The sequence below is a fragment of the Brachyistius frenatus genome, unplaced genomic scaffold, assembly GCF_029030835.1.
Source record: "Brachyistius frenatus isolate BFR_SWC_R1_liver_20210118 unplaced genomic scaffold, ASM2903083v1 Contig_11, whole genome shotgun sequence".
NCBI classification, from domain to species: domain Eukaryota; kingdom Metazoa; phylum Chordata; class Actinopteri; family Embiotocidae; genus Brachyistius; species Brachyistius frenatus.
Window position 1 is genome coordinate 3,321,753 of NW_027210610.1, and position 12,189 is coordinate 3,333,941.

Sequence of the window (12,189 nt, forward strand, 5' to 3'; positions counted from 1 at the left end):
CAATGAATATTTTTTTTTTCTTCATCCAGTGCAGACTCATCATATGACAGTAGGAATGCAGAGAGGTATTACTGCGAGCTGTGCAGCTATTGTTAAAATAAAAGTCTGCAGTAATTATGTTACTCCTTTCTCTGTTGGCCCTTCTGTGGTAATGAAGAGCTGCTGGGGGTGACAAATTCTAAGATTAAACCAACCAAAATGGTGGAAAGTTTTACTTACAGGCCAGTTTACACTTTAGTGGTGGTATATCAAGGTGTTAGACTAACAAACAAACAAAAACAAAAAAAATCAGGAGAATATTTGGGGTAGTTTTGATCACAAATTTACTGGTAAAAGCTGCTGCTTTTCAATCCCTCCAGGAGTTTGTTTTGTGATTGTTACGATCAAAAATGCTTGATTTTGCGGGGGATTTTCTCACAAATTACAATATAATTTAGAGAGGGGCTAAAAATTACAGAAAATGAATGATAATTTATTTATTGTGGAGATAAACATTACAAAAATGAATGATAAAAGTGATGCAGCTTTACAGAACAGACGGTCTGTGACTGTAATATAGAAACAACATTTACATCAGCTGTCAAAATAAGAGCTTTAGATGTTGTTTAATTCATGTTAATTCAACACAGGCCTAATGTATTCACAAAAGCAAAATGCAGTCTCTTAAAACTTGACTCGTGTATACATTTTCTGTAGCATATACAGTAATATGTAATCACTTCCACTGATAATGAACATTTCATTAGATGTTATTGTGAAGGCCACATTTTCCGCAGACCCCGCCACTTCCGGTTTATCCGCTTGCTTTTTGTTTTGGTGAGGAGACGAGAGCCGTACTGACTGTAAATGAGTTATTTGTGTTAATAAAGCGAGTTTTGTCTGAAAAGACTTATTTTATGCCCTAATACTTTCAGCACAGCTTCTGCTTGTCAGCTTCTGGTTTGGGATTTTTTTGTTGTTGTTGTTGGTGTAATTAACATCATTATGATTCTAGACAATCTAACCCCCTCCCTCCCCTTCCCCCCACCCACAAAGAGAATGGCTTTATGTTATATTTCAAAACAGTTGACATACTCAAATGATAAAAAAAAAATTTCATCATGAATCAGGGCTGTAATAACAGATACATAAAAACTTTATCTTGAACTTTATCAGTCATAATATGATCTATAATCACAATCAGCTGCCTCGGTGCTAAGCAGACCTTTAATTGTGGTCTTTTTCAGTCAGGTGTCTTGAGTGATTGAAGATCTAATCATCAAGAAAAGTATGTCATGCAAGAGAGCCAGTAAAAACAAATCGAATGGTCAAAGTTGTCAGATTGACCTTTAAAGTGTATTGATTGATTCATAACATAAACGGCTGCACTGAATATAAGATGCAGGAAAACCTAACACGTGAAGAGGTGCTGGTAGCCTTTGAGCAAATTCAAACACGTTTTCTCTAGTTTGTATGTTAGCTAGTAAAGATAAAAAGGCAGCTAAAACATCCTATCATTTGTTGGACAAAAACATGTACGTAAACAATTATAAAAAACGGACTTAGCATCAAGCCCATGAACACCTCAGGCTATAGCTAACAGGTTGGCTTCTACTAAACCTAACATTAACTGTTTTATCACCCATATGACTGTCTGTATTTCTTCAAATAGTGACGGGCCTTTATTTACCTCACCTGGTTAAGATAACTGGCATTCATTTCTAATTCTCTTATTTTCATAAATGTAGTTATTTATTTTGTAATAGTCAAAAGCCTCATTTTGATCTGCTCCCGTTTGCCCTGTTAAAGTTGCCGCTTTTCATTATTAATACAAACTCATCATTTTGTACCGTTTCAAATTAAAAGCCCTCTAGTGTTTTACTAAAACGTATTCAGGAATGAGTTGTGGAAAACTTAGCAAGTATTAAATTTAGGTACTGCTATCTTCTGGTGCTTACATAAAAAAATACAGTTTGGCTGAGACGTTAACACAGCGTACAGCCGCTGTGACTGAAATCGGACATTGACACTTTAGATTATTAATCCAGAAGAACTGTTGATAATATAGAATTTATTACATTAAATCTTTGGAAAATGAAGCTTGATAACGAGCCACAACTGCACAACCGTGAACGCAAGCGCGTCATAGGTTCGCTCCGGTGCTTTAACAAACAGAACTATATCTCTGCAGCTAAAGATCTTCCACTGAAGCAGGTATACATTTCCTTGCTCTGGATTATAAATTTCCATCTCATATTAGTTGATGCCTCAGCCTCACCTTTTCAAGTCTACCCCTTTGTTAATGTTCACAGTGTGATCATGATACAGTTTACTATTGTGCATGCAGCCATTAATGTGGCAGAGAAGCTGCTCTTAAATCTGATTTCATTTTGAACACTCGCACTGTATTTTAGGGAAATGCAGTCAATGCCAGGTCAGTCTTGCGTCAGTAATTATCCGTCAGTGGAGCGGGAAAAGGATGTACGTTTTTTTTTCAGTGGGACACGCAGGGAGGTTGCCAAGTGCTCTAGCCAACTCACCAGCATGAGGAGCTAATTCAGAGCTGCATCAGGCCTCCAATTACCAGCTAGCCCATTTTTAGTCTTGGATGCCCCTATGACAACAATAAGCGGTGGTGTTTTGCATAAATATGTGCTCTGTAAATATGTAGTGTCAGTTGTCCCCCTTAGTCTTTAAATAAACAGTGCAACACCTGTATGATGAAGAATTAAATCAGCAAGTGTAAATACGTGCATCTGCACTGCTTATTAGAGTTATCAGTGATGAAGTGCTTTAAACGCATTTGAGTCTGCACAATCTGAAATCTCAGCATATTTCATCCCTCTTTTCTCTGCATACTGTAATTACTGTGACAATCTTTCACTGAGGGCTTACATTATATTGGTCACAGTTTTTCAGGTCATCATTATACCCTGAGCATTGGAATTGTGTTTTCTCTTCTGGCATGAAGGTACAATCTTAAAACTTTAAAAAGGCACAGTCCACAGACAAACAAAACCTGGCTAAGTATTAAAATTCAAACCTCAAAATTAGACCCTGCAATCACTCTCAAAGAAACAAGATTTATCTTGTTGGAGGCAGAGTTGTTAGACTGTGGCTCAGTCTATCAATTATTACGTTATTAAACTACTCTGATGCTGCTAAACATTCATTTCAATCCGTAGAATTGATCAAAACACAACAGTAAATAATGTTTCAAAAGTTATTGAGACTCCTTGTGAATTACAATTATTGTAAGAATGCAAGATTTAAAATACATTGTACAAAAATTACATTGATAACTTGGCATGAACTGCTGAAAGTGACTGCTCGAAATGACTTTTAGAAACAGTTTTTTGAGCTCAGCTTTCCTGACATCCTCAGTAAAACGAGCAGACCGTGAGGATGAACCTGCAGCCGATTCACTCTCTGTGGTTGTTTTCTCAAACCGAACATTATGCTGCTTCATTTATCAACACACGGACTACAATAACAGCTACCCAGCCATGCTACATTGCCAGGAAGCTGCATTCACAAACCTTTTTTCTTCTCAGCTGCTTCTTTTCATGCGGTCTCTTAATTAAATTTGTTTATGACACAATTGCATCAAAGTTCACCTGGAGTCCTCATCATCAGCATTAATGTAATTACCATATTTGGGGACAACCAATATTTTTTCACCAAGAGGACAAAAAACATAAGACATAATCCAGTCAAACTATTTATCCAGCCAACAGTACTAGTTACTTATCCTGCTAATGATGTAAAATTTCAATATTACAGATAAAAAATTTAAAAAAAAATCTCCTTTGTGAGGGTTTATATAGTTGTACTATTACCCTCATTTCAAAACTCTTGACAATAAGACCACGAGCAGAGACTTACTTCCACTGGTGCTGAGGCCCATGTGCTTCAGTAAGTATGCTCGATTCACAAAATGGATGATTCTGTTGGAACAAAGATATTCTTTATAGCACTGCCCAGTCTCACTGACGTAAAGAAGCCAGCGTCGTTCACTAAATGAGTCCACTTAAAAGTATAAAGGCCAGTGAGTACTCCAGACAAGACAATGAAGAATAATGGAAGAAAGAGAGGGACTCAAGGCAATATCATAACGCTGATTGCCTGGATCTATAACGTTTTGGCTCACTGTTTGCAAAGACAGAGGCCTCACTCAGTTGAAAAAAAAAAAAAGAAGTAATTTCCTTCCTTTAATTAAAGAAACGTTTTTGGGGTGAAATCACATCTTTCAATTGTAATTGCAGAATGTGAACAAATTATACCTATTTAAACAAACTGTTAATGTTAATCTTTTAACACTTTTATGAGTTAAAAAGTTAATCTACCGAAATGATCCTTTCTGTAAACTTAAAAAATTGTTTGATGTATGACTTGAAATCCTGTAGTGTGAAAACACTAGTGAGGGAATACTGAGCAGAAACCCGCAACAATCCATGACAGCGAGCTAACAACCAGTAATAATAATAATAATAACAATAACAGTAGTAATAATAATAGTAATAATAATAATAATAACAGTAATAATAATAGTAGTAATAGTAATAATAATATGAAACAACATTTCCATAGCAGCACAAGTTTGGAAAATGAATACAAATGACAACATGTCTCATGGTAACAAGTTTCACCCCCCCCTTCCTCCCTCCCCCCCAACTCCTCCACCTGTACACAGGTAAGAGATGTTAGCATGTAGCATCAGCTAGCACTAGACCTGTTTAAGACAAACTATAAAACAGTCTTTGTTACTCACCTCAGCTTGTTTTCTGAGCAATAACGTCATCCGCAGATTTAAAAAAAAAAAAAAAAAAAAAAATTGTACTCCTATTTTGTTTTTCGGTGCAAAACGTTAGTACAGACAAGTGCGAGCAGCTGACGAGGACAGTGCGCCTCCATGTTTGTTTTGGTCTGAGGTCACGTTTGATCTCCCGAGTTTCTGCGAGATTTTAAGGCCGTTCTGAAAACCTAAGTGTTTGATCCTCTTTAAAACGTCTGGTGCGTGCGCTCTAATGATTAAAAGGTTAAAAGCTTTATGGCAAGGGGTCTCCCAGGTTGTTAAAACTGGCTAAGATTTCAAATCTAGTCTTGCGTGCAAAGGGCTTATACTTATCAACGAGCTGTAGCTTTACCTGTTTTACTGACAGGCAGGCTATCAAGTGGTATTGATCTATCACTTGGTATTTTTCAAAATCTTGAACTACAGTTATAGTACACATAATTTAAAGCAGTATTATGTGTTATCTGGACAATAACTGGGCTGAACAGTGATCTCTTTCCTGTCTCCTTAGACATGTCTCAAGTAGTCTGACTCTGTGTGTATGCTACTCAAATACTGTACACCTTTCATTTAATTTGCTGTAACTGGAAAGTCGAAAGCTTGACAGTGGATGTATGAGCAGAGATTCCCCTTCTGAATTAAATTATTGTGTACAAAGTCAACATATAGGCCTATTTCTGTGTTAAAAATTCTAATTGCAAATCATTTTTTGTCACATTTCCATAGAGTTACATTAGTGGGTGTTGTGATCTAAAACTACCAGCTCATGTTTGTGGTGACTTTTCTCATTTGTTACATTCACAGTGGAATTTATTGAGGGGGGATCTAATGCAATGCTTGCTCTGTTTTCCAGCTCTCACCCCCGGGGCTGTGAGGAGCTCTGCCTCTTGGACACAATTTAGGAGCATCGGCCCTCCTTTATCCCTTCCTTCCCCATCACCCTTTCCCTTCCTCACCCTCCGCCAGTCCTGTAGCTGCCCATAGAAACGGCTTTCCTGTAGATACTTCTTCCTTGCCTCACAGGGGAACACGTAAGCATTCCGATCACTTACCATGCAGGTTGGGACTTTGAAGGAAGTCAAGTGTGCAAAGACGTGCAGAAGGGAGAACTAACAAAAAAGGCAATAAAGACAAGGAAGATGTAGATGTAGACATGACCAAAGGAACAATATTTTTGGAAAACTGAACATGAAAAGATTTATATTTTGTACATCTAACTTTTAGCTCATAAAAACCCCAGGCACGACAACACACATTTTGCACGTACAATCCCCTATTTAGTTTTCTTTATTAACTTGACACACACGCCACGGTCTCATGATGATGTGCGAGGTGATGCCCACCATATCTGAGGATGGGCGAAGTGGGACTGGCGGAGGCCCCTCCTCACCTCCCGGGGCGGGGGTCGCAGGCTCCGGAGGTACGATTGGTGGGGGAGGATTCAGTGGCAGGGAGCCCCGAAGCGGAGGAGACGAAGGGGGCAGCACGGGGAACCTGGAGTCCCTCATGGTCAACATGCTGACAGAGAGGGAGAGGCTGCTGGAGAACCTGAGGGAGACACAGGACTGCCTGGGCACAGCTCAGCTGCGCCTGCGCGAGCTCGGCCACGAAAAGGAGTCACTTCAGAGGCAGCTGTCAATCGCTCTGCCACAGGTAAAGCTGTGTGTGTATGTATTCGCAATCTGTGCATGTATGTGGCGGAATTAGTCGCGTTTGAATGTGAAAGTATGTGTTTTGGCGATGCAAGGGAGGTGAAATCGCTTATCCTCAAAGACTAGTTACATATGAGTGTGTTTTCATGAGTCTGTCATTGTGAAGGGAGCTCATGAGACAGTAAGCCTTTGCAGTGACGGCTCATGGAGAGAGACGCAGCAAGAAAGAGGTTGGCTACTTCCCCCTCTGCATCTTTATAGTTTTCAGAGTAATGCAGAGGTTTATGTTCCCATCATTTTCTGGCTGTCTAGTCTAAGTTGCATCTGCAATTTCCCCCTTATTGTCTAATCAGGTTTGATTATGTTTGTTGAGAATAGTGTTAGTGGATGATTAATGACACTGGAGGATAATATTTGTTAATGGCTTAACTAAATATTAGATTTTACTGGAATTCTCTTAGTTTACTGGGTAAAATAGCTTATTATTAATAACCATAATTTAAAGATGTTATCCTCACAGCTTTCTGTTTTTCCACTGGTAAAAATCCCCAGCTCTGACTGTGAATGTTGTGTTTACAGTATTTATAGTTTGCTGTTACACAATGTCTTTTCAGCGCCATATGTGAGATCCCTTTCTGTTCTCCCCAGCCTGTAATGTGTAAGGTGTGTCATCACAAATTAACCAAATGGAAGCAGTCACATTCTTTTTGCGCATGTTGTGCTCTGTGATAAACACCAGCTCTGCAGTGACTCATCTCTTACAAACATATAGGAATAGGGGTGGCCGATATGGTACTCAAATATTGTCATGATATGACTTGTTATTTTCTGTGATAACGATATTCTTGATGACATGAAAAAATACCCCCAAAAAATATGTAAGTATTAATTTCAGTAACATACAGTTGATGATAATATACAACACATTTTAGATGTCAGCATAAACGTAAAGATTTCTTTTGAATATTCAGTAAAACCTACAGAGAAAAAGGATCTCTCTGTTCCTTAGTTTGTAAACAACAACAGTAACTAATTGGTTGGGTACTGATTTTCTGGAGTCAACGTTCATTAATTCATTTTGGGTTTTTACTTGCCCTTTTTTCTTTTTCACTTACAGTAACATAACGAACCGTCGTCGATTTGTTCACTTCACCTGTGTCTCTCCTGCTTTGTGTGCATAGTGCAGGATGAACCCTGTCCTTCGTAAAACAGAGGAGAGAAAAACAGGAGACACCGCAAATGTCTCTGAAACTCATACTTATCTGAAATGAAGTAAATAACAATGCTGCACAACCAGTCGGAATATGTCCATCATCACAATATGAATTTGTTTCATCCCATTTAATATTACACCGGTATTATTGTGATATGATATGAAACACCTCTATGCAGAAACCTAAAGAATCTGATTCAATTCAGATTAGCACATTCTAAAACTCTTAGATATTTTGTCTCCTATTTCTACCGAAATAGGATACAAACAAGATAATGACAAAACCACATTTCATCCACAACTCAAAATTACCATAATATTGAATTAACACCTCTACAGCTGCAACAAAGAGTCAACTGATTGGTCTGCAAATATTTTGATAATTTGTTTACGTGATTTTTCAAAATGCTATTGCAACATGTGTGTTTGCTGCACTGCTCTGTCATGTGATAGTGAACTAAATATCTATAGATATATCTATGTTTATGAATTATTAGTCTGACAAAAAAAAGTGATTTAAAGACATCTTAAAGTTTAGGATAATGCAACATTTTTTATAGACTGAACAGGTAACTGGTTACTGAAAAATTAACAGTTTAGTTCACAAATACAAATAACTTTTAGTTATATTTCCAAAAACCTCTCACACAATCTCATATTAGAAGCTTTGCAATTTTGCTAAATAATTACTTTAATGAGTTATATTTAAATGTAAAAAACATGATTCATGAGAGGCAGAAGATTACAGAAAAATTTGCATTTGTGTAAGTTTCCATGAACATTGTGGAGCCGGACTCCATGCTAAATGAATGGAGAACATAGCCTATAGAGATAGAGTGAGTAGAATTAGAAAAGAAACAACAAGGGGACAAGAGAAGCCAACTGAGAAGCTGACCCCTATCCAAACAAGAAACAATCCCATAAGGCCAAGAGCCAATGGACCCACTGTGTCACCATCTGTATAGCTCTCTCTCTGCTCCCCCCCTAACCTCCCCCCCCCTCTTTCTGCAAACACAGACCCATTTCATGTGTCTACCGTCAACTGTTTTTGAATCATAAAGCAGGTAATCCTGACCGTAAACATCTGCACATTATTGTCACTGTCATAAACAGCTATTGCCTCCAAGCTGAAGCCTTGGATGTGTTTTATGGCGACATAAAGAAATCATTGACCGTGGATTCTATGAGTTTTGCTCGCTGCCTGCGTTTCATTTTTTCTCTCTGAGCAAATAATGTAAGACACGCTCTCCTGTTAGCATTCTGCTTCAGCATCGTGCAGGAGTTGCAAATCTACTCCCAGCGGTGTTGTAAATGACTTATCGATGCTGTGTTTTTTGGGGTCTCTCTTGTGCATTCCGGTGCCGAGCCATTGTGTAACAGTGTGATGTAATCCGTCCATGAATGCGAGTTCACAGAGGAGGATGAGCAAGAGAGAGTGGTGGTGGAAACTGTGTCAGTGATTTACATGATTATTATGTAGGTTCACATCATGTACGTCCTCATTCCTGGTCTCAGGTGTTTCACAGTGTGTTTCTGGAGGCCTTTGGTTATGTATATTTTTAGCGTTGTGTGTGTATTTGCTCTGTACGTGTGTTTGTGTGTGCTTCGAGGAGCCGATTGTGTTTTACTTTCAGAGTCACTTGATACTTTTTTAATGTCTTGCCTGAATTATTATTTGTTCCTTTAAACTCTCATTGCAGCCCAACTGGCTGTGCAGAGACCACTTAAACTAATAAAGCCATACATTTAAACAGTTTGTTTTGTTGCCCCTGAACGCAGCTTGTGTGTTCCACAGGAGTTTGCTGTGTTGACTAAAGAGCTGAACGTTTGCCGGGAGCAGCTTCTAGAGAGGGAGGAGGAGATCGCTGAGCTCAAGGCAGAGAGAAACAACACACGTGTAAGATATTTAGCGGCCATTTTGCTTATTAGCACTGTAACAGCCTCTGTGTTATCTTCCTCACCCATTGTGTTTGTGTGGGTGTGACTCTGTTTCATTTGATTTTTTTTTCCCCCCTTTCTTTCTCTTCCTTTTTGCTCATCCACATTCTCTTTTCTCTCCGTGACTCTATTTTTTTTTTTTTTGTCTCTATCTGCTTCCCTTATCTCTCCCATTCACTCCTTGTCCCTTTTTGCTAACCGGGGACTCTTCTCACCACCCAATTACATCTCCTTGTCACTCTTAAAACCCTTCACTCATCTGCCTCGTCTCTGAACCTTCTCTCTGTCTATTTTCTATCCTGTCCCCTATCTGTTTGTCTTGTTCTCTATTCCAACCTCCTCTTCCGTGTCCTCCATCCTTCAAACTGCCTTTCTTCCCGACATCTCTCTCTCTCTCTGTTCACCTCTTCGCATTCTCCCGTCGCCTCCCCATCTCCTTCCCCCTTCAATCTTATAGCTGTTGCTGGAACACCTGGAGTGTCTAGTGTCTCGCCACGAGCGCAGTTTGAGGATGACGGTGGTGAAGAGACAGGCCCAGTCCCCTGCGGGGGTCTCCAGCGAGGTGGAAGTCCTCAAGGCCCTCAAATCCCTGTTTGAGCACCACAAAGCCCTGGATGAGAAGGTGGGTCTAAAAAAAAATTAAAAAAAATAAAAAAAGCAGATGTGAACAATATTTGTCATCAACAATGCACCACACAACTAATTTCTATGGAGTGTTTTAGTCTCTTTCAGCTAATTTCTTGGAGTTTTTCAAATTTACTCATCGGTCTCAGATGTTGTTTTCGGTCGCAGCAGGCAGCTGTTTTCACAAAGAAAACCCAACAAACAGACTGTGTGTGGCAGCTGACCTTAAAATAAAACAGTAGCAAGACAGAGTCAGCTGCTGGCTGTGAAAGTAGAGGATCGTTTCGCAAAGAGCAAAGATATTTCACTGTAATTGGTGGAGACCAAAAATGGAGCACAATGGATATTTCACTTGCAGTCACTGGTCACCAGAATCTTGACACCAATTAATGCGAATGTTGTCCTGCAACTGTTTGCTGACATTGTAGCCTGATTAGCTTAAAAAGCAATTTGTCAGCATCATCTCAAATTTGTTTCTGCTGCCCCCAAGCTGCCAAAAAAAAAGGAAATCAGTTATTGCTGGTCGAAGAGTAAAAACTACTGGGGAAATTTCTTTTGACTTAAAATAACTCAAAGTCTGGCCTTTTTTTTTCACATGTTTTGAAATGACTGTACGCCATTTCACTGTTTAGTGACAGATATAAATCAATACCCTGTAGTTGAAGCTCACAACTTCACTTTCTCATAAGCAATTTCTTATATTTTATCACTGACAATTATACATATCATAATCAAAAAAACTACAATGGGAAAATAATGTGATGTGTTATTTCTCTCCGAGCACACAAAGTGTGGTTGATCATGTAATCACTAAATGGTTCCTCTTAGACTTTACTGCAAGTATGACTAACTTAACAAATGTATCTTATACAGTGTTAATAAAGGACTGTTCTACTCCTCAGTTGGCACTAGAGCATTGTTCAGGGTGATAAGTACAGGTCTATGTGAATAAACTGTGTGAGCCTCACCCCTCACACCCAATGCAGGTGTGGGCTCTACTGAAATGCAGTGCAGTGCGCAGAAATACCCAATGTCCCTTTTGTGGTTACCTTCTGTTGTGATGTAAGTGTTTTGGCCTCTAATTGAATCATAAATTTGTCTTCATATTTCTTAAAAGTGTATCAGGATGTAGTTACTGGCGAAGGGTAAAAGGTCACATCCATTTTAGTAATAAAGAGCCCAAATCTTAATTGTATTGCCACAATGGGTGGCTGACTTATTTAATCTCTTGTTGCTTCACCCCACAGGTTCGAGAGAGGCTCCGTGTGGCCCTTGAGAGGGTGTCCATGTTAGAGGATCAACTTGCAACATCTTCTCAAGAGGTAAAGTCTGACTCGAAAGAATTCCTGTCTCAAGATACTACATCTGTCTCAGTGTGAAGAAAACATTAACTTGGATTGCTCGTTTTGCCTCCCTCTTTTCAGGTAATCTCTTTAAAAGACCAAATTAAAAGACGTCAACAAGGGGTGGACGGCGGGAAAGATGTAAGGGAGGGTTTTATGCATGTTGGTTCCAGTTCTTTTTGTGTATGTGTTAGCATCCAGACAGTCAGTAGACCAGTAGATATTGGGTACCTTGGTGTGTCAGTGTGACTTGAACTTATCTACAGCACATTTATCTTTAGCTGCGGTGTTAACTGATTCTAACTGATTGTTTTTCTTCATCACTCATTTTCTTTTGCGATATTGTCATCATTTTAGCGACTACCCAACGGCCCCTCCTCTGGTCTGGAGGACGGGGAGCTCGAAAGGCAGAGAGAAGGAGAAATAGAGCGACAGAGATCTGAACTCTCCCAGCTGAGGGAGAGGCTGGCCCTCATGTGCCGGCAGGTGAGTGTTTGTGATCGTTTATCATGGTGAGCTCTAACGTGAGTTTTGGAGCTTCAGAATTAGGACGTTTTAAAAGCAAGGATGGTTTCACCGCTCCAACGGAATATTTTTAGGGTTTCAAGTTGAAATTGTGATTAAAATGTTTTAAAGACCTTGAAA

At 39.2% G+C, this 12,189-nt stretch overlaps 1 protein-coding gene across 3 annotated transcripts in view; it reads left to right on the forward strand.

Moving 5' to 3' along the window:
• Window positions 1-12,189, forward strand: part of LOC138616943 (liprin-alpha-3-like) — a 28,182-nt gene that overhangs the window by 2,735 nt on the left and 13,258 nt on the right. For 2 of the 3 annotated variants that reach the window (XM_069691547.1, XM_069691548.1), the window contains exons 2-7: window positions 5,628-6,427; window positions 9,435-9,536; window positions 10,035-10,199; window positions 11,449-11,523; window positions 11,626-11,685; window positions 11,902-12,030. In XM_069691547.1, the coding sequence (XP_069547648.1) occupies window positions 6,092-6,427; window positions 9,435-9,536; window positions 10,035-10,199; window positions 11,449-11,523; window positions 11,626-11,685; window positions 11,902-12,030 (867 nt within the window). In that variant the 5' untranslated portion in view covers window positions 5,628-6,091. The remainder of the gene's footprint in view (window positions 1-5,627; window positions 6,428-9,434; window positions 9,537-10,034; window positions 10,200-11,448; window positions 11,524-11,625; window positions 11,686-11,901; window positions 12,031-12,189) is intronic. The other variant, XM_069691549.1, reaches the window with a different exon arrangement.